Genomic DNA, 27,459 nt, shown 5'->3' on the forward strand with positions numbered 1-27,459 from the left:
ACACATGACATAACTTCACAAACCTCCTTCACAAACCTTGTTCATAGTCTGATTGTTACAATAACACAGACAACAAACATGACATAACTTCACAAACCTCCTTCACAAACCTTGTTCATAGTCTGATTGTTACAATAACACAGACAACAAACATGACATAACTTCACAAACCTCCTTCACAAACCTTGTTCATAGTCTGATTGTTACAATAACAAAGACAACAACACACGTGACATAACTTCACAAACCTCCTTCAAACACGTAACCTGAAAAGCACAAAATTACTCAACCGCTAAATAGAATCTTGTCATTAAATAAAAGCATATATGTCTGAATTTAGGTATATACATATACACAGTGTGCTCTTGTTATAATACAAGTATAATAAACTTCTCATTGCAACAAAGTAAAAACTCAGGTCCCCAAATTATCATCTATGTATCTTTATGTCCTTTACTGCTCAGCTAAAACAAAAAGATATAACAAAGAAAACAGCCAGTCTCAGGGAATTCGTTATAATTATGGGAGTTACCTGTAACATTTTAATCTCATTCAACTTTTTCGCTTGGGGTAAAATCTCATTTAACTTTTTACATCATGAAGCTCTTTCTCAATGTCTTTTTTTCTTTACAATAATACCAAAATCGTTGTATCTATAAATAGATGACAAATTGAAATTCATACTTTATCAACAGTCTTTTAAATGAAATGTCCAGATCTTGGTTACCTGAGGGTCAACAACGACTGAGTCTTGCTCGTCGTTGGATGTCGCAGACCCGACGGGTCCTTGGGTCTCAAGGACATCTAGCGTGGCTTGAACCCACATCCTCAGCTGCTGGAGCTCCTCTACAAAGGTCTCCGTCTTCTCCAACTTCTCCTCCAGCTGGGCCCGGAATTTGGGTATTGTCCCAGAAACCTGGCATTATCAGAGACGGAGCATGAGTGGACAGATGTTTTGAGATGACAACTTCAGATTTTGTGATTTTTTTTTTGCATTGTTGATTAGCATCTCATACCTATTTCTTCTTCACAAAACAACATTATGTGTCTGATATATCTCAATGCCTTCTCATCATTACTATCCTTGAATTATTGCACATTGTCAATACTGGTATCATCCCAGAGACCTGATGTTACCAAAGATGGGCATGAGTGGAAAGATATCTTAAGGATGACAACTTTAGATGCCATGTTATATCGAAATTATATGTATCGAATGAGTGCTTCATATGCCATGGAGCGTGGCAATGAGTAATCCATGAAAATGTTCCATAAAATCCTTTTACTTTATTTTTCTGATCACTGACAACATAACCCACTTACATTGAGATGGTAATTGCTACAATAATGTCATACAAATTAGAGCTGTATTATACCTGAACTATTGCTCTCAAAGACCTTTAATACACATGTCATCCCATTCTTTGCTGAAAAGAATGACTGAACTCGTTTTCTTCTTTTTTTTTGGGGGGGGGGGCATTGCTGATTAGAGTCTAATGTCGACACATGTGTATTTATTTTTCACAAAACAACAGTATGTGTACGTTACACCTTGATGCCATCTGAACATTAACTATCCTCGTATTATTGCACATTGTCTATGTCTATTTTTTTTTTTTTTTTTGGGGGGGGGGGGAGGCATTGTTGATTAGAGTCTAATGTCTAAACTTGTGTATTTCTTTTTCACAAAACAACAGTGTATGTCTGTTACATCTTAAAGCTTTCTAAACATTATTACTATACTTGTATTATTGCACATTGTCTACGTCGTATCATTTGTTGTTTTTCTTTCTCTTTCTCTTCCTTTCTTTTCCTATCTCCCTCTCTCCCCCCATCTGTATCTCTCTCTCATCACAACAATTATCTCCGTGAGGATGGAACCGTGCAATCGTTAAAGGGATGGTATAGTATTGGTTGTGGTGAGGCTTGGGCTTTTAACTTTTTGTGAGATATCAAGAAACTACTTATTAAATAGTACACAGCATACCATTCTAAGAAGAATTCAAGTTTATTTGATGAAAATTGGTTTTGGAATGGTCGAGACATAAAAAAAAGAGAGTAAAACAAAGCCCTCATAATAAAAGATGATTCCCACCTTTTATTTGGATTGCTCTGCTTTGGGTCTCAACCATTTCAAAACCAATTTCCATCAAATAAACTTTGAATTCCTCTTGGAATTACAGGGTCTTTTATATTTCATATGAGGTTTCTCATTATCTCACCAAAAAATGTTAGAAACCTGAAATTTGGTCTCAACTAAAACTATACGATCCCTTTAACAGATCTGTGCTCATTTTTTTTTTCTCTTGCTCTCTAGCTCCTTGTCCATCTGTCATTACCTTCTCCCATAGTTTGAATAGCGCCTCCGTCTCCTTCCGGATGCTGATGCCTTTTTCTTGGCTAATTGATCGCCCTGACAACAAGATCTGGACACTCTCCTCGATCTTCTGTTTCTCCTCGGACCTGGTGGGCAAATCCTCCTCACGCGCCTAACGACACAGAAACGAAAGAGAAATCAATTTCGGTATCGTCGTGACATATCTACGGATCTACTTTCTGTTTTCAAAAAAACCCTTACAGCTCTCTCTGCAAATGTCATATTACTGCATCCTCTTTCAGATTATGGTGCAATACAACAGAAAGAAATGTGGCTATACATATTTTTTTTTCCTATAAATTTTTACCCCATTGAGGACAAGCAGATTTTCCAAGAACAGGCACTTCCCACAGACTCATGCCCTAATATGCTTGAGTCTAGTCCTCAATGGGTTAAGGTTCATACGGATCAACACACTTTTGATTGATTTTTAAATGACAACATAAAAAAGGGTCTTTGTCCCATCTGAATGTTTTGGAATACTAGAACAATACATAGGGTGGTAGACAAAGGTGTGTACATAAAAAAGTTGACATGAAGTTCTTTGTATCAATAAGGATGTAGGGTACTGCTGAAATGGGCATATGGGTTTAAATACTTGGAAATTTTTAATCAAAACTGAAACTAAAATGTGACTGACCAACTTTACTCCTCTGATAGAGGAAAAGTCAGAATCACCAATCTGCTAAGGAAAAGTCTCAATTGTACTGTGATTAATTCACACAAGCTTTAGAATAAATAATTTCTTTGGCTCAATATGTCAACAAGAGATGAAGACTGCACAGAAATCTCCTAGACTTCTCTCAGGAAGGACAGCAGTTGAGAATGAAATGTCATAACACCGCGTTAAACATGTGATGAGTCACCCAAACATTCTGATGGTAGCAACTGCTGGCAATTTCCGCGACCTTAGTACTTTGTTATTCCTCGGTTTTTCACAGTCACCGGCATCCTTGCCTTGAATCATTGATTAACACAGTTGGATGAAACCTGCCCTTGGTATTTGTCGTGTAAACTCCTCTATTATAGCATTTGTCACATTTTTCTTGGAATGTCGCCCCCACCCCTCCCTCCCAAACCAAATCCTAAAATTTGTTGACTCTCTTTTCCTCGAAGGTCTCTGTAATCCTCTGGAAACAATTCAATTTCTCCGTCTCCCTCGTCCTTGCTTCTCATGTCTCAGTGTTTGTCTGGCTGTCTACGTCTCCCCATTTTAGTCTCTCTTTGAGGCTCCCCTACCCCCTAAAACAAGGACTTGTAGCAAGGGTCTCTGTAATTCTGTTGATGATGTAAGATCAGGCGACCTCTTCCCCCTTTCCTTCTCAATCTTAACTGTTATCTTTCTCACTGCGAGTTTTCCCTCAGCCTTTCAAATCCATCATTTCACTCTTCTCTCTCTCTCTCTCTCACACTTACCACATACCAATCGTTTTCCCACTCTCTTTTCCCATCGTATTCCCTGCCTCCTTCGATTACACCCACTTTTCCTCCCTTCAAGCCATCTCCCTTCTCCCTTGCATCTCGCTCTTTCCTCTGTTTATTCATCTTTCCTGCTCGCATCTCCCTCTTCCTCTATCGTCCTTCCTTGCTCTTCCTTCCACCTTTACCCTCACTGCTTCCCCTTCACTTCCACAAATTGATAATCTCCTGCCCCCTCAGTCCCCCCCCCCATCCCCCTTCCTCTCTGTTTCCTTATCCCTTTTTCCCTCCTGCCTTACCCCTTCTTTCTTCATGTGTCCATTTTCACTTTCCAGTAGTTTCCCTCTTCTCTTTCTTCTCTCCCCCTACTTCCTTTCCCCTTTGCCCTTATTGCCTTCTCCTCCTATGTCATTTTTACTATCCTAAGCCCTCACGGTTCCCCCTCCCAAAATTTTCCCCTTTTCTTCCTCTTCCCTTTCCATCTTGCCACTCACCTTACTCCCAGCTCCCTTCCTCATTCCTCTATCACCCCATCCCATTTCTACTTCTTCTTTCTTCCCACTACCTCACCCTTTCCCTTATTGCGCCCTCCTTGTCTTTCTTTACTTTCCAATTTCCCCTATGCTCTCACAGTTCCCCTCCCAAAATTTCCCTTACTTGCTCTTTTGTTTCCACCGTGACTTCCCTTCACTAACCTTCCCCTTCCCTTCCTCATTTCTCCATTACCTTATTCCATCAAAATTTCTCCTCCTGTTTCTTCTTTCCTCCTACTACATGTATCTTCCCCTTTCCCATATTGCACCCCCTTGTCTTTCTCTACTTTCCAATTTCCCATATCCCCTCACAGTCCCCTCCCTCTCTTTTCCCTCATCCCTCTCCCCCATCATCCTTTTGTCTTTGCACTCATTCCCCTTTCCCCCTCAAAGTTAACCCGTTGAGGACGAGTCCCGAGAATACTCGGGCAGGTGTCTACAGGAAATGCGTGTTATAGCAAAATCACAGGTTAAAGGAATGATACAGTTTTGGTTGGGATGGGGCTTTAGGTTTCCAACTTTGTGTGATAATGAGAAACCACTTATGAAATGTGAAAAAGCATACAATTCTAAAGTGAAATTCCGAGTGTATTTGATGTAAATTGGCTTTGAAATGATTGAGATATCCCAGAACAAAGCGATCCTGATAAAAGGTGGGACCCATCTTTTATTAGGACCACTTTGTTTTACTTTGTTTTTGTTTGTTTTTTGATATTTCAGCCATTTCAAGACCAATTGTCATCAAATAAACTTTGAATTCCTGTAAGAATTATATATGCTCTTCGATATTTTGTAAGAGGTTTCTACTTATCTTGCAAAAAAGTTAACATCTGAATCCCCTTTCTCAACCAAAACTGTACCATCCCTTTAACTAATTTTCTCCTCCATCTCCTGTCTTTGACCTTCCCCCATTTTCACTCCCTCTTTCTCATCCTGCCTTCCCCCCTGATCATCTCCATCAGTCTCCTACACCCTTTACCTCTTAGCTTGCCCCCCCCCTTTCCCCTCATCACTCCTTCTCCTCCAGCTTCTTCCATTCTCATCTCTCCTCCCAACTTATCCATTCTTCTTCCTTTTGATCTCAGCGATTTCTTACCCTCTGCATAAGAATGTTTTTAATATAAAGCTTCTCACAAATTGTGACAGCATATTTCTCTACCACTACAACTTTCCCCCTGAAAAGCTGTGCTCCATCGTTATTCCATGACCTTCCCACACTTCATTACCCTCACCATCATCCTTAAACTATGATCGCTATGGCAACAATAATCCATTCCATTTATCTCCTACGTCTTTTCATATCAGACTCTCAAACTGTGTCCAAGCTTTTCAATATGTTTTTTTTTCCTCTCTCCAGCTCTCTTATTTTTCCTTCTCTTATACTTTTTCCCCTCTCATTTCCTCCCCCCCCCTCTCTCTCCATCTTTTTCTGCCCCTCTTCTCTTCCATCAACTTATTCTTATTGCCCTTGGCAACAGACTTTGGATGATGTATTAGACTTTATGAGGTAAATCATTAACCAGGATTAGAAGTAATATTCTTCTTTTTTTTTTTCTCCCTCCCCTCCCCTTGCTGCCATGAATGTGCCATGCTGAGGAGAGATTCCAGTTGCAGGTGGATGCAGGCATTATTTTTTTTTTTTTTGCTACAGATGGAGAATTATGAGTCTTGAGGAAAAGGGTTGAGTGGTACCCCGGAGGAAAATAAGAACTTTATAATCTCCATCATGCTCAGAGCTTTGAGACTGTCTTAGAAACATTATACTGAATGTCAGCTGGTTTTATATCTAATCGTAAAATTGATGATGCACAGAAAAAGTATAAAATGAAGACATATTCAAATACCATATGAGCTGGGAAAAGAAGGAAGGGGGAGGGAAGGAGAATCAATCGATATCTGTCATGCTTCAAGTTTTCACCTCGGAGAAATAGAATGGAAACTATCCAGGAGACAGTATCCAACTGAAAATTGGATGCAAATGAATATTAGTTGGGAAAATATGGAGAAACAAGAAAGACGTCGAATCTCCATGAAATAGACGGCACGAGCAATAGGCCCTGCATTTCTTGGTGGTTTTCTTTCTGTGGATTTGGTGTTGACAGGTATTTGGGACATTAACAACCACCAACAAATATTGCCTCCCGTAGGGTGGGAGAATTTGACATTTCTTCTTGCAAGGAGGTGATATTTCTCGTTTCATCGCTGCAATTGTCACTCACGAATTTCGCCACTCGCGTAATGATTTTCAAGTCCAATTCCGACAGTTTTATATTCATACAGAAGATTGCGTGCACAGTTTATCATCAAAGAGATATCATCCGCAGGAAAAAGCCAAATGCATGAAAACAATACCAAACAGAAAAAGCAGTATGTGGGACTAGAGACACAACACCCATCACTGGATAAGGGCTGTGGGCTAACCACATGCTATTAGAACAGAATGGGTAATCAATCACTAGGAACAAAAATAAATTACGAGCAAAGTTGTAGAAAATGATATCATTCAAAGGAAAAATATAATATGGGATCATTTTGAATGAGGGATAAACAGGATCAAAGAGCAATTCTTAGAGCATCTAGTTCTAAAGGCATCGGTATGGGGTAATCACCTTGATTTTGGTGATGAGCTGCTTGTAGCCGTCTGGGTCGCCGGGCACTGGCTGGGCCTGGGCACTGATGAGTGCCTGGCACTCGGACAGCCACTGCTGCAGCCGGCTACAGTCCTCCATGAAAGCCTCCACCTTCTCTGGACTGAACTCAAACCTGTGAGAGAATAGAAACAGATACAGGTACTGTAAAACGAGGAATGTTTGCGTGCATTTTAATTTCACGAATTTTGCGAGAGCTAAGATTCGCAAAATTAAAATGCACGTGAAAGTTCTTGTCTACGCTATACGCACTGAATGTTAGAGGCAACTTGCGAAAATTTCATGCTGCGAAAATATCGCGTTTTACAGTATGTGATGATCAGTGTGGCATTAGCCCATTGAGGGCGAGCTGATTTTGCCTTATCACCTGTGTCCCATAGACACCTGCCCGAGTATACTCGGGACTAGTCTTCAAAGGGTTAAGATGGATGAAGGATAAGTCACAATGGAGGAAACAGAGCAGAGCAGGTCCGAAGAAACATTTTCCCGAGAAAGAAAAATAAAACTTGGTGAATTTTTGTGTATACAAACTGAATGGATACGTGTTTAACACTGACAACTGCACATCACATAGAGTTACCAATGTACCTTCCTTTCTAAACTGTTACAAGTACATGAATTTTTTGCACATATTATTTATCCCCACATTTTCACTGACCTACTTCTCTGATTTCTCTGTTTTAATACAAAGCAATGCACATGTAATATCAGGATGGAAATTCCCTGTAAGGGCGCGTTTACACTGACCAAAGTAATGGCAACCGTCATGACTTTTTTTTCTATGATGCGCCAAAAGCAATCATGTCTGGGTCTGCTAAGAAAAATAGTAATTTGGCACAAAATCACCCAAATGTTATTCCTATGTTAACATCAACAGCATCAAAATCACCAGTAGAAGATTAATTTTGTCACAAAATTATTAGCACGGAAGTGATATTGTAACAGAACCAGACATGGTTCTTTTGGCGCACTATATAGCAAGAAATCGGACCATTGCCATTACTGTGCTTGGTGTAAACGGGCCTTAAAGGGATCGTATAGTTTTGGTTGAGACCTAACTTCAGGTTTCTAACATTTTTGGGTGAGATAATGAGAAACCTCTTATGAAATATGAAGAACATGAAATTCCATGAGGAATTCAACGTGTATTTGATGAAAATTGGTTTTGAAATGGCCGAGATATCCAAAACAGAGAGATCCTCATAAAATGTGGGACCCACCTTTTACTACGATCGCTTTGTTTTACCTTGTTTTTGGATGTTTCAGCCATTCCAAACCCGATTTTCATCAAATAAACTTTGAATTCCTCTTAAAATGGTATGCTCTGTACTATTTCATAAGTGTTTTCTTGGTATCTCACAAAAAAAGTTAAAAGCCCAATTCTCATCTCTACCAATACTGTACCATCCCTTTAAGTCAGTATTACTGTACCTGTCTTTCCAGGACGCGACTTCTGCACAGACACTTTTCCAGCGAGCGTTGAGGCCCTCCAGCTTTTCCTGCAGCATGCCACCATCCACCGAGGAAGACTGGGCGATGATGTCCTCTCCGTTGGAGTTGAGGGAGGCTACCATAGCCTGGTGTGTGGCAATGCCATCCTCAAGCACCTGAGATGGGAACGAGAGTGGTAGGGAGGAGGAAAAAAAAAATGAGCCGGATTCAGACTTTGAGAAACATGTGACAGGGTGTGGCACTTGGCTACTGTATCATTCTTGGAGAATTTACGAGACCCTTTCATGGTCTGTATCTATGGTAACATCATCTTCAAGCACCACACATGGGACGGAAGAAGCGAGACACATTACTGAGTCGTCAATAAAGACATGTCATTTGTACCTGTAAAGTTATTACATCTTCTTTTAAAAGGATTTTAACCCGTTGAGGACGTACTGATTTCGCTACAATTTTCATTTTCATTTCATTTCATTTTTTATTGTCCATATCATGGATATTTGTTTTACTCACATGCTTTTTACAAAACACACAAAACACGCATTTCCCATAGACACCTGCCCGAGTATATACTCAGGACTCATCCTCAATGGGTTAACAGCAAGAGTATAGAAAGAGAAAGATTACTTAAAAAAAAAAATCATGAACAAACTTCTCTTGAAGGTAGTCACATATTAGAGTGTACTCTGAAATAATGCAAAAATAAAATTACCAAATGAGAAAATATTCGTACTTTGTTATTCTTAACCCGTTTAGGAGGAGCTGATTTTGCTACGTATAACATGCATTTCCCACAGACAGCTGCCTGAGTATACTTGGGACTAGTCTTCAACGGGTTAACAAACTTACAGTTTCCTACCCAGCATGCGAATACACATGCATTGCAAAGAAAGCAGAAATGCCCAAAATACATTAGTGAAATCAATTCTTCACTATGCGTCTTTAACATTTCTTTACAGTGAGAGTTTGGTCATCTGGAATTTACTGTTTCCACTGCATAAGCAGATGAAAATACATAAAATTTCTGATTCACAATCTTATTTTCCTGGAAACATCCTTACAGAGTCTCTGAGCTTTGCTAGGATCAACTTCCTCACTACAGTGAAAATATCATAATAATATCCACTTGAATATGATATGTTATCCCTAAAACAACAGTACATACTTCAGAACCAAGGCTACAAGATACTCAGTTTCTATTCTCTTCGTTGAAAGTATCCAAACACTCAACATTTGGTAGGTATGATGAGTATGGATGGCCATTTTTGTACACACACATTATGGAAATTCAACCCTTTGAGTGGTTTGAGTGCTGACGGACACAATAGCATAGTACACACTGTCCAAAGTCCCTGGTGCAGAAAGGGTTAAAAATAATTCATAATCTGTCGGCTCTGCATTGCTCAATGTCTACTTCATGCAAACAAAACTGTAGTACTTAGTGCCAATGACTGAAACAGCTCTACTTCATTCTTCATTCCTATCTGAGCCTCAGACACCTGTAGTGTCAATTGCAGGGTGGTCCACAACTTGAAATTTTAGCATGTTGCAAGCTCAGAATCTGAGAATATTGCAGAAATTGAATATGCGCGGAGCGCACACGATGAGTACGTAGTACACAATATTTTGCTGCTTATCTCTCTTTGTGCTGCTTACATTCACTGTTCTCTCTCATGTTTTGCACACAAATATCAAAAGTACCTGGTAGTTTGATGTTTCTTATGTTATGCACATGTTTTGCACATTTTTGAATACTTTTACTTTGAGCTTGTTACAAATTCTTGAGGATGTTGCATAGCATGTTGCTGGCTTTTTAGGATGTTGCACAAGAATTTTAGCATGTTGCAGCGACATGCTAAAACCCCTCATGGACCACCCTGAATTGGCTTGTCACTTACACCTGTCTTCAAACTAACAGTAGAAGAGGTGATTTTGCTATAAAACATTTTTCCCAAAGACACCTGCCCAAGAAAACTCAGGACTCGTCTTCAACACATTAAAGGTACTGTTTACCATTGGGAGCAGTGATTTAAAAAATGTTCGCAATATCACATTTGATGCATATGTGTAGGTCAGTTATATTACAATACATCCTAACATGGAAACATTCTGCAATAAAGCCTTGAATATAAATTAGGAGATATAACTATTTTTCTCACTAAACCATAACTGTAGATGGTTTAATCTAGAAAATATTTATTAAAATTATTGTTCACATTCTGCACATTTAACAATACTTAACACTGATTATACTGATTCAAATTTTTACATTTGGTGTTTCTATCCCAAACTCACATTTTAGAACTATTTCGAAGCACTAAAGCTGACTTTTTGTTTCATCTGCAAATGGTAAATTATACCTTTAAGTGATTACACTAACATCATTCAGAGGATACAACAGCTGTGACTCTACATATATGTATTTGGTATCTAAATGGGAAATTAGGTCAGCTTGTGAAATACAGAATCTCATTTTATGCAAACGGGGCATCTTCTGCCTGATTGATGATTGGGTAATGATTGCTTCAAAACGGCAACGGTCCACTGGTCAATGATCACGGACGAACCACATGCCTCACCAAGTCTACCCTCACTAATGAGTATGATGTCAGTGCTACATGCATCGCAGGGATAGCAAAAATATTACTTGTCTACACACGTCATTTCTTGAGCATTTTGGCACATATATCAAAACTCAGCCCTATATTACAGACAATAGAGAAAATGGAAGGGGGAAATGGACTACAACATCCTTCACTGATGATATCTTTCATCGGACATGCTTGCCAAGACTACGGATATAATCTCCCTTAACCCTTTCTTTGCCAAATATGTACGGCCAACTCAGTCGACAGGCTGCCAACTTCGCATACTTTGCTCAAACGCACAACCACACGCAAACCTATCGATAAACAGCAATATGTTACAGTGCAATATCTAAAAGCGTCAGACGATATTCAGTCTGTGGATGTGAATAAGTATGTGATGTGCCACATACATTTACTCAGTCAAAGGTAATATGACCCAATGACTTAAACTACCACTGTGAATGCCTACCTTGGATTGTACATATCCTGGTATACAGAGAATACATTTACTTCACATACAGTGTACAATGTACAACAGATTTCATGCAGGGCATATATCTCAGCAAGTTTTAGTTTCACTCTAAAAGGTTTTCCTTACAAAGATAACAAGGCCATAAATTTCTCAAGTTTCTATATGATGCTCACATACACATCACTTCCAAACAACTCATTCTAGGTATTACGGCATCATTCCTTATCACTCATATATCATGTCACTACTACATGAAACTAAAGCACAAATGTTTTCTCTCTTTAGCATGTATACACGATCATCTTAACCCCTTGATACCAATATAATGTAATTTCACACAGCATCAACGTATGGCCAACACAGTTCCCATAAACAATGGGGTTACTACACAAACTAACCTCAAAGAGAAAAAAGCAACTACTTCAAAGACTTCCAACCAATCAGACAACGTCTTGATGTATCAAACAAGAAGAGTAAGCAGACAATACTTTAAAGGGATCGTACAGTTCTGGTTGAGACCTAATGTCGGGTTTCTAACATTTTTTGCTGAGATAATGAGAAACCTCTTGTAAAATATGAAAGAGCATGTAATTCTAAGAGGAATTCAATGTTTATTTGATGAAAATTGGTTTTGAAATGGCTGAGATATCCCAAAAAGAGCGATTCTAATAAAGTGTGGGACCCACACTTTATTACGATTGCTTTGTTTTACTTTGTTTTTGGATGTTTCAGTTATTCAAAACCCGATTTTCATCAAATAAACTTTGAATTCCTCTTAAACAGGTATGCTCTGTACTACATAATAAGTGCTTTCTTGGTATCTCGCAAAAAGTGAAAAGCCCAATTCTCATCTCCACCAATACTGTACTATCCCTTTAACTCTCTCACACAAACAATCTGAAAATATCATTAAGTTTACATTATTGCAATCAGATCGCCATTGACTGTGGTTGATCTACATCTATGTGTAAATATGAAATAAATTTTCATTGACATCTAAAGTCAAGTTCATTCTACCACTATAGCATCGTTCCAGCCATAGCAGTTTCAAGATATCATCACAAATTTTGTTTGTACTGAATGTGGAGTGGATGCATTGTAAATATACATATAGATATGAATACTGACATCATCAGTATCACTATAATCCTCTGTAGGTGCATCATCATTATTGTCAACACTGCAATCACTACTGCCACTATTACTATACTACTACCACTACTACTACTACTACTACTACTACTACTACTACTACTACTACTACTACTACTACTACTACGACTACTACTACTAGAAGTAGACCACTGATGATTATAATACACCTCAACACAGAGTTGACAGTAAATTTACATCCAAATTCAGCAGCAAATACCGGGTGTTAGACAAACACACAGGGAAGAATGTACCTAATAGGTGACTTCATTGCTCAAACCTATATCAAATATATTTCACTATGGCTCCTCTTATTCACATGCAGTACTAGATCCAAATTTGCAGGCAACAGCCGACGACCTGCAAACATACTCCAGAATATAATCCTCAAGGAATAGTTGAACGAGATTGGTCGCTGTGTTGTTTTCTATTTCCATGTGTGCGCGAGTAGTGTACTATTCCTTGTATACACTTCACAGACTTTTGTGCTTATCAGGGAGTTATGATAATCCAAGATCACTGCCAACAAGATTCACAAGAAAGTATTTTGCACAAGAAAGTATGTCCAATTCTCTGTACAACAATCCACTATACGTGTGTTCCATCCACAACTGTGCTTATAAACATCCAAAATTAAAGATCGAAATCCACAGAAGTTTGGAGAATTCCAACACAGCTTGGTGGTGATGTACGTGTCACACCCGTATTCATCACTTACATGTATGCATTCCTGTATACAGATGCATGTTTTCTGTTTTTTAAGAGACGGTCATTATATTCCACGAAAGCAACCACAACACGCTGTTGGTCATTTTCCCTGGTGGTAAACATCTGCTCTCATAGAGAGCATACAAGGTCCAACACAGCCCTCTGCCACCACAAAACATGTGTACAGGCAGCCGGTAGAGCTAGCCACTACGAAACCAACCATCTGAAATTAATACTTGAATGCAAGAGAAAACACAACTATGAAAAGTGAAAGCAGCTGTGTTCTTTCAGTTCGTGGAAGGAGTGCACAGTGCAGTGATAGATAGAGAGTGAAAGAGGAAGAGCGTGGGAAGGAGAGATGGGATGGAGCGGAAGAGATGGGGAGAGTAATAGTAGAGAGATAGAATGAAAGAAAAAAAGAGAGAGACAGGAATAAAAACGATGAGAGAGAGGGAGAGATGGGGGGGGGGGGGGGGTGGAGTGACTTTCACAAGCTGTTCAATTTCACCAACCTTTTTTTTTTCCTTATTTATACCCTCTCCTCAGGAGCTTAAAGCTCAGTGTTCCGTATAACTGCCCAGCATTCACGGCCAATAAGTAATCATATAATGATACATCCAATACTTTTTTTCAGCATGAGGTGGTGAGATATTACTCCACGGGAATTAGGAGCCGAGTCGATATCAACCTGAAGTATGAGTTAGCCTTTGAGTTTGAACGCTTGCATGAGGTTGTATTAGTCCATGCATGTGAAGATGCTAGGACATGGAAATGGATATGAGCTGGTCTAACTGAGCAATATACTGTAAAACGAGGAATGTTCGTGTGCTTTTTTAATTTCGCGAATTTCGCGAGAGCAAAGATTCGCGAAATTAAAATGCACGCGAAAGTTCCTTTCTACACTATATGCATTGAATGCCAGTGGCAGTTCGCGAAAATTTCAGGCCGCAAAAAAGGCCGTCAGCTCCAATTCGCGAAAATTTCATGACGCGAATATATCATGTTTTACAGTATCTATACACACTTTAAAGTACACAATGTTGTTGTCAGTATTTTTTTTTTTTGGGGGGGGGGGTAGGGGGCATGTTTTTACACTGTTGATACCTCATTTGTTCCTGCTACAGTTGCGGCAGTCTTATTTCTCCATGGATGTATGGTTAGGGTTATGATAGCATTTACAGTATGTTTAGTTTGATGTGAAGATAGGATTAGGGTTAGAGTTAGGGTTAGGGTTATGTTTGTGGGTAAAATTTACATTTGGCTTTTAATAGTGTGTAGCTATTTCATGGGAGCAATTGTCGCAGGAGCAAATGTAATGAGGCCTTGTACATCATACACATGAACTAGAAAACCCTTAGGACCAAAGCACTGGGTACACTTATATCAGCTTAGCCCAACTCTTCCGTTGGTAAAGCCAGATAAACCAGCAGAAATGACAGAGAAATACTACAAACTATGAGGCATTCAACGAAATTAAAATGTCTTTTTTTTTCTGATCAGTTGCTGGTAAATGCCTTGTAGCAATAAAGAGAGTACAAGGGTGTGTTCGAGCACTATCCTAAAGCAAACTGTACCATACCATACCATACCCACGCCAAAGGAGCGCTCCAATGCTCCCTAAGTATTCCGTACCGTACTTTACCGAGCCAAAAGTGGACTACTTCCCGATGTGCTCCAAAAGGGTATCAAAAGTGTACTAAAAGTTCGCATGTAAACTTGTGAAAATTACCATTTCTGTGTCGTTTGAAAGTTTGCACGGTGATGTAAATATGAAAGAGAGGTTAGCGGTAACACAATTTGTATGTATTCCTTGAAAGGACTGCTGTTTGGAGAAAAAAGAACGCAAACCTCAATATAGTCAGGTTACCATTTATTGGATGAGTGACAGAAATACCTTGATACAAAGCTGGGCTGTCAGCCAACCACAGTCACACAGTTTTTGGACTCATGTGTGATTTATCTCACTGCAATCCATCAAAATGTTTTCTTTCCCTTTTTCTTCATCCAACAGGTGCCAGCGGCAACATTGCTAAAGAAACTTTAAAGTCTGTTTGAGATCCATTACGGTGCTGAAAATTCAGAGGCCACTGCTCACGTGGCTCGGAAATTATTCTAATGTAGCCTGAAGACAAACGTCAACAAGTGCTAGCGATGCTCTTTAAAGGGGATGGCTAGTAACCGATCAGTGGGAATCAGCAGGAATGCTGAGGGATGATTGTTCCAGTCCTTGTGGGATTAATTTAAGAGTACATTATATATCTACTGTTGTGTGAAAATTATTTGCTTCAGAACGGTCTCATATTCGAGTAATGTGCAGATTAATGCCCCGTCACTGACCAGGGACGCTTACCTGGAAGCATTAAACTGCACATTACTTGAATATGTGACCATTCTGAAGCAAATAATTTTCACACAAGAATAGATGTGTAATGTACTCTTAAATGAATCCCATAAGGATTGGAACAATCATCCTCCAGCATTCCCACTGATTCCCACTGATCAGTTACTAGCCATCCCCTTTAAAAACCCAAACCAAAAAGTCATTACATGATTGATCTTTTCTCCCACACCCTTTCAAAGAGTCACTTCACTTTAAAGGAGAAGTTCACCTTCATTAACATAAGGATTGAGACAATGCAGCAATATCAGTAGAACACATCAGTGAAAGTTTGAGGAAAATTGGACAATCAATGCAAAAGTTATGAATTTTTAAAATGTTTGCATTGGAACCGCTGGATGAGGAGACTACTAAGGCTCGTGATGTCATATGAGTACAACAGTATAAAGAAAATGTAAAGAAAATTTGAAATATTTTCACTTTTTTTCACATAATAAAAGAGCACTTGACTTGCCTCTTTCTAAAGGCAATGGGAATAATATTACCCATAACATATGTCAGTAATGAGTCAAGGGAATTTGTACTTTTTTCAAAAGATGAAATTTTGTGAAATTCTCTTTATATGCTCCTTATATTGTTGTACGCATGTGACATCATACACTGCAGTAGTCTTCTCATCCAGCGGTGACTGCACAAAAACTTCAAAAATTCATAACTTTTGAACGGATTGTCTGATTTTCCTCAAACTTTCAATAATGTGTTCTACTAATATTGCTACATTCTCTCAATCCTTATGTTAATGAAGGTGAACTTGTCCTTTAAGCCATCCACTTGCTTTGAGAGCTAATGATTTATCTTATCCCTGCACCATCTCACATGTTTACAGTTTCCCTCCTTTTAATGGTCCTGTTTACCTTTGGGAACAGTGATTTCACAATTTTTCAAGATTTTATGACATTTAATGCATATGTGTAGGTCTGTTGTACCACAAAACATCCTATCTTATAAAATTTTTGCGATAAAGCCTAAAATATAAGGAGATATCTGTATTTTTCTCAATAAACCATAACTGTAGACGGTTTAGTCTGGAAACATTTTTATTATAACTATTGTTCACATTTTGTTTATTCAACAATACTTAACATCGATTTAATACTGATTAAAATTTTTACAGTGGTTGTTTCTATCCCTAACTCACAGTTAAGAACTATTTTAAAGCACTAATGCTGGGTTTTTGTTTCATCTGCAAAATGTAAATTATGCCTTTAAATACTCCAAGCAAATGCAACCAATGAGACAGTGAATAAAAATATACTGTATACGCAGTTATTTTCGCGAGGGTTTTATTTTCGCGAATTTCGCGAGCTTTGGGCTGATCGCGAAATTAAAGACACGCGAAAATATTACCCTGTCATACCTTATGTGCAAATTGATGACAAAATGCATCCAACGCTGGCCGGACCAGAACGCGGCTGTTACATCGGCCAGTACGTACACATACTAAGTACCATATTACTAGTACGTACGCTACAGTGCGACCGATTGTGGAAGTGCAGTACGATGCTAAACGTGCATTAAAATGTGCAATCTCCGTGTTACGTTACCCTACGCGAACGAAAACTGGCTCAACGTGGTTGGGTACACGGGTGAGGCCTAGGGATGCATGTAGCCCGACCAGACGCCGTGTGCGCAGGGACGTGCAGACACCATGCGCAGCTAGGTGTAGCTAGCGCGACACTTGTGTACAGCGACGGGGCGGTTTACTAGAGTATATAGGATGCATGTAAAACTTTCGCTAGCGCTAGCGCAGCTCTGAAACTTTGTCATCTATTTGTTGCAACATTTGGTAGGTACTGAGTACTGGTGAATGCCGTAATTGTTTCATTTTATAAATCTTCTACTGTGTCATTTCTATTTTCATGTTTGGGAAGTCACAATGCAAATGGAAAAACGTTACGAGTACGTTGGCAAGTGTTTGAACGTGTTTCTCGGGCTTGGCAGTAGACCCTACTACTACTATCAATCGCGAATTTAACAACATGCGAAAATGCCAGTGATACCGTGATTCGCGAAAATATCTGTACCCGAAAATATTGGCGTATACAGTATACACAGATTTAGAGATATTGCAAGAAGAAATGCATGAATTCCTCTTCTGTTTTTAATGACCATTTTCCATGCTTAATCACCACTTTCCATTCTTCAAAAAACTGTGAATCCCAAAATGTGAGAATGCCAATGAGCAGCCTCATTATTGATGCAAATGAAAACTGTACCAACTAAAGTTACTACATCTCAAACCATCGTGAATATCGATGCAGTATTAATGAAGTGCCATATTGAATAATGATGACGATAATGGAAGCAAAAATAATTGTTGCGGTAATCATGATTACAATCAATTATCATTGCATAACAATGACCCTTGTCATAATCATTACTTCTGCAACTATCAATACTACTATTATTATAGCATTATAATTATTGTAAAGATAGCAAGAGATGTTTGTAATACAGGTCAACATAATTCAACATTTATATAGCCCTATTGTATTACATATGTGTTTTTATCTAATTTTAACTGAGTTCATTGGCAATGGCAACATAAACTTTATAAAATCTCATTTGTGCACACCTCCGGCTTATTCAAAGTCAAGCAATAGTGGTCAAAATCGCCTTGTTCTTCTTAAAACCCGTTGAGGACAGACTGATTTTGCTAGAACATGCATTTCCCATAGGCACCTGCCTGAGTATACTCATCATTCAGGTCTCATCCTCAATGGGTTAAATACAGGACACAATGGTAGTGATGAAACTGAAATATATAAAATCTATACTGTCTGTCCTTCCTGACAGAAATTCATCTCCAGAATTTGCTGCACTACAGATCTGGACATATCATGTGTCAAAACAAAGCACTTTGTACTCCACATACACTTCACAATGCTGTACAGTTCAATATTTATGACATGCCACAGACTCATTATCATTCTGTTCTGACTACAGCTTGGGTTCTATGGAGCTGTATGGTGTTCTCAAAAAGTCAAATCATCCTCATCTCGGCCTAGCTGTATCACCTGTTTGTTATCCATAGTGCTATTTGATTGCCCAACATCTCTAGGCTTTGGTCGATGTACAGCAGGTTTGAGGGTATATTTCATTAAACTCATACCTCTTTTAATACCTCTTTTGAAAACGTTGTTTGCAGTCAGAGGATATTTTTGCTTGCCCTTATACATTTCTTGTGCCTAACTGGAAGAATATCACTGGGTCCCAATCTCCCTACCCACCCCATCCCTTCCCAGCACCTAGTGTATAATCTTCAGGGTGAGGACTACGTAACCTTCAAAACTGCTCATCAGCCAAGCTTGATGTTCAGCACACCATAAAATCTCCTACCGATCCCATGATCCAATCAGCGTTGGCATTAGCATGCAAATCCCAAGACAACCTTCTACTGCAATAGCTGGTATGGCATGGAATTACGAAGTGGCTGCATACAGCAGCAGGGCCAAAATATGAGGCATCTCTATCATATCATACTCTGTTGATACAACTGATTTTAATGTATTATAATGTATATAATACTAGTTTACAGTTAAAACATCTTCATTTTTCTATCTTTTGCACACATCTTCTGTAACAATGGCTTTCTTGACAACAGACTAGCTTGCCTGAGGCTTTGCCTTGACTTCCAACAGCTACAAAATGCAGGCTAGATTTGAGGTATGGAGATGTTTTCAGAGGTGATTTTGCTTAACTGAATAGCTTGTCATCACCACCTTGAAGGGAAATATCCAACCAGCTGAAAAAAAAAAGTAATAAGCAAGTCTACATGCAAAGTTATATCTACCATTATCACGCAGCATGCACATGCAATATGAGCAAGAGACATGAACTACGACAGCATAGTACAGTATGGTCACAATAAATGCAACTTAAACCAAACCAAGTTCAAAGCATGAAACAAGCGGCACTGGCATACCCAACTGTATGCCCAGGCTTCGCTACTCAAATCTGTTTATTAAAGTGTTGTGAGGTACGGTACTATTTGGTATTGTGTTTTTTTCCCCGTGCCGGGTAAATACGCTTTCTCTTAGTGCTCTTTGCCTCTCGGGCTTGCGATGTCGCCAAACGCGGTGTGTTTGCAAAACGCTCATCTTTCTTCTCCAGGCGAACAATGTCCCCGGACAATGTTGCCAAACCTTCTACATTTAACCCACCCAGAACCCTATATGAAACATCTTTCATATACACATTTTAAGCCAGCATTGAAATGTGAAAAAATGTCATGTGAATACAAAAGCAATGTCCAAATGTATGATTTGTTCCACATTGACAGCAAATTCATGTTATATCTAAACCACCTACAATTTGTACTATATAACCCTTCACTTTTACTCCTATATATGGAATTACTGAGTGAAATTTTTTTTTTTTTTCCATATGTTTGTGCTTGTTTCCCTGTTGATCTCCCTGAAGGATGAAACGTACCTCACATAAATTCATATTTGTGTATACTATCAAGCCAGAAGAAAGTGCACTTACTGGAAGAATGACTACATTTACAGCTTTCTGGCAAATGGCAACATTTACATTTTTTCCCCATGCAGACAGCTATTGTACAAAGCTTTTATGATGTTCTTGCTGCTTTCATTTCTGTTGTTGTTCTTCTCTTTATTTTTTGCTACTGTTGCCATTATGTTGTTCCAAAAATCTGATCACTGTGTCCGGCAACAACCAGAAGTGAGCTAGTTACTGCCTAAAGTCTATGGGCTCAATACTTCACTGTGTTTAAACTGACACTACATGGAAGCAGGTTTGCGCGTTACATAAAATGTAAATCTATTGAGAGACACAGATTGTACAATCCAAAATCTTGTATGGCTTGTTACAAATTGCAATCCAACAAGAATTAAATGTGACCGTGCACCTCAAAACGAACATAAAGTCGCACACACTGATTTTGCGTGAGGACTGAAAATAAGTGAAATGGGTAAACCTAGCCGAACTTGACTTTTTCATATTTTCTGAAAGAGCGGGTCTTCTTTTACATTATGCTAAAATTTGGGATCATAAAACGGGCAGGAAAGTGTGTTTTTTAGCAGTTTATCTCGAACATTTTTTGTAGAATAGTGTCATTAGGTGTGTCTTTAGAATCCCTTTTTCATTTCTGAAAAACCTTGTCCACACTCTTCACCTTCGACTCTAATAACTTTTGAAAAGATAGTGCTACTGCTTTGAAAGTTGGCATCAATTATGGACAGAATGTGTTAATGAGGCATGCTTAATTTCACTTTAATCTGATAATCCCTTCATTGTTGTTATGCTGGTGGTTTACTTCCTGTTTTTTGTCCCATTCATTGCACAGCCAGCACGGTTTGGTAAAGATTAAGCGCTTGAATAGACACTGTACTTCAGAGCCTCTTTTCTCGGTTCACACTTTTCCTGAGTTTGTGCTTTCTTTCCAATATTTACATAGGTTAGGAGAGTCCATTTGATTTGAGTTATACATCATTTTAAAGCTTAAGGTCTGCTCTTTCAGAATATGATCTTAACTTAAAATTCATGTCTGGCGACTTTTTGTTTGTTTTGAGGTGCACTGTCACAAATGATTGACTGACAAAAGTAGTGGAAAATGGGTATATTCAGATTCATGTATTCATGCATTCATTTGTTCATTCATTCATTCATTTATTTCCATTTCAAAACCTAACATATACAAAAATCAAAATACAATTGTCTTGCTACAATTGATACATTTTGAATGGAGGGATCATAAAAAAGCATACAAGAGGCTTGTTGGAAATGATCCCCTACAATTCAGATAAGCACACACACAGACACGCACACATGAACATTACGCATAAGCACCTACACACAATATACATATAATAAACACACATACACAAACATGCACTAACACACATAATAACAATCATTCATCACTCAGTATAGTGCACTAAATCTACCCCAGTGAAATCGACTTGCTGTATCCAAAGACTCACACTAAACCAGCCAACAGGGAGGATACCAGTTCAACCGCCATACGCATTGAGACGCCAGAAAGACCCTGAGTCTCCGGCGTTAAGACAAGCGTGACGCTCACAATTAGTGCTCCTCGGCCGTCGCGTCACATGATCAGAGGAAGATGTGAATGCACTGCGGGTTAAGGGGGGGTGTGTGGTGGAACGAGGCTTTGCACAGTGGGGTTCGGTATCCAGCGTCTCTCGATATGAGTACAAGGGCCACGTGATGCGATATGCTCAAGTTGTCAAGCACGGTTGAATGGAGTTGTGGTCTTGACAACAGGGAGCATATAAAAAATTGTAGTTTCTTAACCCCTTGAAAACCAGTCCTGAGTATGCTTGGGCAGGTGCATGTCAACACGTTGTATATGGGAAATGCGTACTATAACAAAATCAGCTCGTCCTCGTTGGGTTAAAAGTTTAAATTCTAATTTGTAATTTTACTGCCATAAAACTAAATCCCATAAGAGTAGAATATGTGTTGTTGATTAAATCAGTCTGTGACAGTGCTGAGTGCATATGCTGTAATCTTATTGTAAAGAGTTGTGCAACCAATGCTATTGTTGTTCAGTTTGTTCACCTTATAGATTGCCATCGATTAACAACCAATGTCAATCAGAAAATCTTTGAAAGTTTTAATGATACTGACACCAATTTTTAACATTAAATCAGAAATAATTCATAAGTGCAGAAGAGAATTTCCTTTTTACTTTTCTTTTTCTTTTCTTTTTTTACTTTACTTTTTAGAGTCACACGTACAATGCAAACTGATGGTAACATATCACTCTGTTGTAGTAGGTAAAGACTTAAACCCACTGCATACACCTGCACATACCCATGGTACAACATAAGGAAAGGGACATAGAGTCTTTAACCTGCTGAAGACTAGTCTAGAGTATGCTCGAGCAGGTGTCTATGGGAAATGCATGTTATAGCAAAATCAACCCATCTTCAATGGGTTAAGGAGGCCACTCCACAAACACATCTCTGTGGGACCATCTTAGTCTGATTTCTTTGCTTGCAAGAAGCGGCATTCACATACCAACATAAAACAAAACCCATGTGGTAGATGCTTTCATGCAATCAAAGATAATGTACCTTACCCCATTTCCTTCAAGATTCTAATTCTCCCATAGGCTTTACACAGGATCAACGAGATTACCATCAACGATGGGTTAATCCAACGTGGGACAGGCTATAGAGTGTATCATCCTGGTTGTCTTGGAAGTTCTAGCCTGAGCCCGAAGTGTACAAATTTAGTGAGGTAGATGGAGTTGGTATTCCTCTCACTATTCAATGCTCTCGAGAGCTGTATTCTACTGACACAGCACAAAACTGATTTGTCGCCCTCGTCTGCTCACAAACTCGAATGAACTTAACCCATTGAAAACTACACTCCGTGAGGTGTCTATGGGTAATGTGTGTTATGGCAGGATTTCATCATCCTCAAAGGGTTAAAGCACGTCTGTGCATAAAAAAGAAGCACAGACGTGCACTTCCTCTGCAATACTGGTCCGTGGGAAAGTTAATATTTCTTCACTTTCTCTAATCCCTGCCTTAAGCAAGGCTTGATGCCCTTTTGAAATTGCATGCACAGGTTACACAAACACACCTAGAGAGTTTTAATGGAATGAATTAGGTCAGAATTATATTTAGAATACACCATTCCTTTTTTGTTAAATACAGCTGGAGTTTGCTAAAAAGAAAAAGGCTATACCACTAAAAACATTTGGATCACAAGAGTAATTTCAATGATAATTTGAATCAAGTGTTCATTACACCACATTTGCTGAATGTGAATGTAGAACAGTGCATACTTTCCTTAATATGTGTTACATTAATCAGGTCATGTGTTAATGTTTCATTGCACCAGTATACTCTACCTCTTGTTGAGCAACTAACTGTATAATTTGTTTTATTACTGGTTAAAATGCCTCAGCATTGATGTTCAGTTTCCAAACTCATTCTGATCATCTCACCCCCTATTCAGACGGAAGCCAGTTTATACCAAAACTCGATAAAGAAATGACGTATAAAGAATCATCGTATAGCCGATAGACCATTCAGACACTAATTTCGACCATTCCGGAAAAACGCTGTGTAGATGTGCAGTTTCTCATTGCGCATGTTGTTACGGTCATGAGTGACAGGTACAAGGTCACCTTTCGTATTCGCTCCCATTAAGCCCCGCCCAGTTATACCGTTCTATGGTCGCCATACGTTCAGACGCACAATGCACACGATGGAATGCTGATTCGTTATTGAGTACTAGTTCAAAACGATGCTCTGACCGTCGTTTCGCTATACTTCGTTTCGTTATACGTCGTTTCGTTAGTCAGCGTTCAGACGTATAAATTCATCGTATAGCTATACCGTTTTGGTATAGCTATACCGTTCTCGTATACATTTTTTTTTGCATCTGAATGCCCTGACAGAAACTGAAGTAACACATACTTGCTGAGCACAGGAAAGAGGAACCAGATGCAGGTCTAATCAAGCAGAAAGACAACAAACAAATACTCTCTCCTCCCTTCTCTTCTCCCTTCATTCTTCCTCCTCTTTCTCTCCTTCATTCCTCAACAATGGTATGTTAATCATCTTCCTTTACCTCCACCTCTTGAGAACACCACCTCCTTTCATCATCATCTTCACTTCTTCTTCCACCTTCTCTTCCTCTTCCTCCTCTTTGTATACCTCCCTTCCTCCCTCCCTCCTCCCAAACATCCTCCCTTCCATTCTTCAACCACTTCCGCATCAACCTTGTAATCTTCGACCTTTACTTGCACCTCCTTAACCAACTATACTGTAACTCCTTTCTTCACCACCCCTTCTTTTTCAACCCCTTCTTTTTCCTCCTCCTCCTCCTCCTCCCCTTCCTCCTCCTATCCTCCCTCCTCCACAACATCCTCCCTTCCATTCTTCAACTCCTTCTACACCAACCTGTTAACCGGTTTCCTATGGGAACCTGGTGGCCTGTGTATCAAGTCTATGGGGGTTTCACAATTCAGTATGGAACGGGTCAATCTTTGACCTTTACTTCCACCTCGACAACCAAGAACCTCCTTTCTTCATCGCATCCTCTTTTTCAACCCATGTTCTTCTTCCGCCTCCTCCACTACTTTCTATTCTGCATTTCTCCACAATGACCTTACAATCTTCTTCCTTTAACTCCCTCTCCTTAGACAATTATCTCCTCCTCCTCTTCTTCTTTCCTCCCCTCCTCCACAACATCCTCACCTCCGGTCCTCAACAACACCTGTTAATATTCCCCCTTCACCTCCAACTCCTTAACCAACTACCACCTTTCTTCATCACCTCCTTCTCCTCTTCCATCTCCTCTTTTTCCTCCTCATCTACTCCATTAAGCTCCTTCTCCCATTCCTCCTCTCTCCAGCTACATCCACAACCTCTCCCCTTCCACCCCTCAATGTCAAAAACTCTCAATTCCCTGCCATTTCCTCATGTTGGTTCCAATTTGCCCAGATGCCCTCCCCAGCATCACTTCACAGTACAGCCGTAGATCTGGCATGTAACCCAAACATCATGCGCAGGCACGCGCTCCCCGCCCCTCTTCCGAAAATTTTGCAACTATCACTGGTGACCTGAGCAAGGTTGCAAAAGTGCAAGACAGAGCCTTCTCAGAAAAACTAGATACTGACTGCCCACACACATACAAACAAGGAGTGTATATTGGTGTATGGGTATGTTCAATGCTACCAGGCCTTTCATAGGGGGAACACCACAAAGTTTGATTGCTGTGCTGGGGTAGGGGAGTGGGTACCTTTCTCTCTATTTAAAAAAAAAAAAAAAATCATGACCTGATAAACACTACCAATGAATACTTGACATTCAACCTTTAGTTCCCACAGGTTTCTTACAATGTCAACCTGTACCCACTGATGAAAGCAGCAAAGTACCCCCTATTATTCATGGATTCAAACACAATTTATTGTCTTTTTAACCCTTTCTGTGTCAGGGGCTTTGGACAGTGTGTACAATGCAATACATATGGGGCTTTTTGAGCTAATCAAACTCAAAGCAAAAGGAATATCCAGGCAATGAACAAATCTCTTTTCACACGTGGCACACCATACACGTACACACATACAAACACTTCATAGGGTGGTTGCATGCCGTTCTAGGGGCTAAAGAGTTCAAATGGTCTAATGGTTCTCATTCAAGAGTCGAGCTCACCAAAAAAATATTGTTTCAAACAGTATTTATCTACATGGTGCCCTTCCTGGTGGTAGAAAACATGATACTGATGTTATATTACCCTTTAGGAAGCAGGTTCGACTATCCTGAAGCAATCATTTCCAGAAGAAAAAAAAAATGGAGCAGATTGTTTACGACACACTCTAGCTATCATGATATAAAATGCAGCCATATATTAGTTGAACAGCTGACCAAAGAAATTGGTAAATATATACAGTGTATCCTTTCTAAAAAGAAATAGTAGAACATGGACTTGAATCTACTCATAACCTTGGTTGGGTAACGGACTATAAAGACAATGCAATATACTTACATCATGCCTAGAATAGTACAAGTGTACGTAGTAGTATTGACTAGAGGATTTTAGGCATTACAAAAAGGGCGGGTCTAGCAGCGATATTCCCTTGTCTATAGATTTTGTTGTTGTTGTTGTTTGCTATTAAAATCATCTGGGTAAATACAGCAGCCCTACAGGAGTAAAATGATATCTCAGAAACATGGTCACTGTGGTACAGTAGGCAAGGTTCTAGCGCATTAATACAAGACATCCAGGACTTTGAATCTTGCCTGGCATGTCCATCCCGAAAGGGATATTCTTCCCACTACGTTCCTCTGGAGTTGCATGAAATAAATGGATACCTGGCAAAGCCGAGGTAATAGCAATAATGGTACGGGCACGCTGGGAAAATGGTGCTTGTATGGAGAAGGCTTCCCTGGGTAAATAGACTATTATGTGTCAGAAAACCACCCACTGAAGTCATTTCTAGAGTCGTCATCATGACGAGAAATAATCATGCTGTGACAAATGACGGCATAAACAGATAAACTGCGAGAAAAACAACACGCTTCCATCATCACTATACTGCAGGAGGTTAAATTTTGTGGCAAACATGCATGAGAAGGGAGATAACTTTACTGCAAGTTAGTTGGTGGCCCGCGAAACGGGATGCTGGGGAAGAACAAGTCGGGGTGGTGAATCATGGGGGAATGTGAAGGCATAGCAACAAACGTACCTGTTGCTGACTGGCTGCCTTCTCGATGTTGAGTCGGCCGTCGGTCCGCTTGCTGTCCTGGATGGCCCGCTCGGCCTCGGACAGCCAGGAGGCCAGGTCTCGCATGTCGCAGTGGAACTGCCGCCATTGCTCAAAACAGCGCTGGAATTGCCTGTGTGATAGGTGTTAGAGAAAGAGGGAAAGGTTGTATAAGAAGATGCATAAAAATCATAGAGGTACACACATATGGGACTTTAATATTGACACTGTAATTCCTTCCTGTCAACACTCGGGGAAAAATTGCCAATAAGCCAAAGAATATTGTGCAGCTTTTAACATTTGTTTATTGCTACACATATTTAAACTAGAAATGTCGCTACAGCGACTGGTTATACCCCCGCCAAACAACATTTCATAAGCTTTGGTCAAAACAACATTTCATAAGCTTTGGTCAAAACAACATTTCATAAGCTTTGGTCAAAAAACTGAGGAAGTAGTTAAATCCGCAAGATCTTTCCTTGATCTTCTGCCATTAA

The 27,459-nt window shown here is 39.5% G+C and overlaps 2 protein-coding genes across 2 annotated transcripts; both read right to left on the bottom strand.

Moving 5' to 3' along the window:
* Positions 1–89: 89 nt before the first annotated feature.
* On the bottom strand, positions 90–7,355 carry LOC139722440 (uncharacterized). The gene is made up of 5 exons (XM_071633734.1): positions 7,345–7,355; positions 6,939–7,092; positions 2,340–2,489; positions 728–916; positions 90–122 (listed from the first exon to the last, which is right to left on the bottom strand). Exons 1-5 carry the CDS (start codon positions 7,353–7,355, stop codon positions 90–92), a joined length of 537 nt encoding a protein of 178 aa, XP_071489835.1.
* Positions 7,356–7,381: 26 nt separating this feature from the next.
* LOC139722441 (utrophin-like) lies at positions 7,382–27,088 on the bottom strand. The gene is made up of 3 exons (XM_071633735.1): positions 26,945–27,088; positions 8,338–8,584; positions 7,382–7,386 (listed from the first exon to the last, which is right to left on the bottom strand). Exons 1-3 carry the CDS (start codon positions 27,047–27,049, stop codon positions 7,382–7,384), a joined length of 357 nt encoding a protein of 118 aa, XP_071489836.1. The 5' UTR covers positions 27,050–27,088.
* Positions 27,089–27,459: the final 371 nt, after the last annotated feature.

The sequence above is a fragment of the Diadema antillarum genome, unplaced genomic scaffold (genome assembly GCF_040938485.1).
Source record: "Diadema antillarum isolate AM-2024a unplaced genomic scaffold, OU_Dant_1.0 scf00000165, whole genome shotgun sequence".
Classification (NCBI taxonomy): domain Eukaryota; kingdom Metazoa; phylum Echinodermata; class Echinoidea; order Diadematoida; family Diadematidae; genus Diadema; species Diadema antillarum.

Excerpts from the sequence above, each read along its gene's own strand:
- LOC139722440 (XM_071633734.1), bottom strand. Across the intron at positions 917-2,339 it reads TATTCAAACTATGGGAGAAG|GTTTCTGGGACAATACCCAA; the intron begins GTAATGACAGAT and ends TGATAATGCCAG. Across the intron at positions 123-727 it reads CAGTCGTTGTTGACCCTCAG|ACTATGAACAAGGTTTGTGA; the intron begins GTAACCAAGATC and ends TGTAACAATCAG.
- LOC139722441 (XM_071633735.1), bottom strand. The coding sequence starts at position 27,049 with ATGCGAGACCTGGCCTCCTGGCTGTCCGAGGCCGAGCGGGCCATCCAG. Across the intron at positions 8,585-26,944 it reads AGGCAGCCAGTCAGCAACAG|GTGCTTGAGGATGGCATTGC; the intron begins GTACGTTTGTTG and ends TTCCCATCTCAG.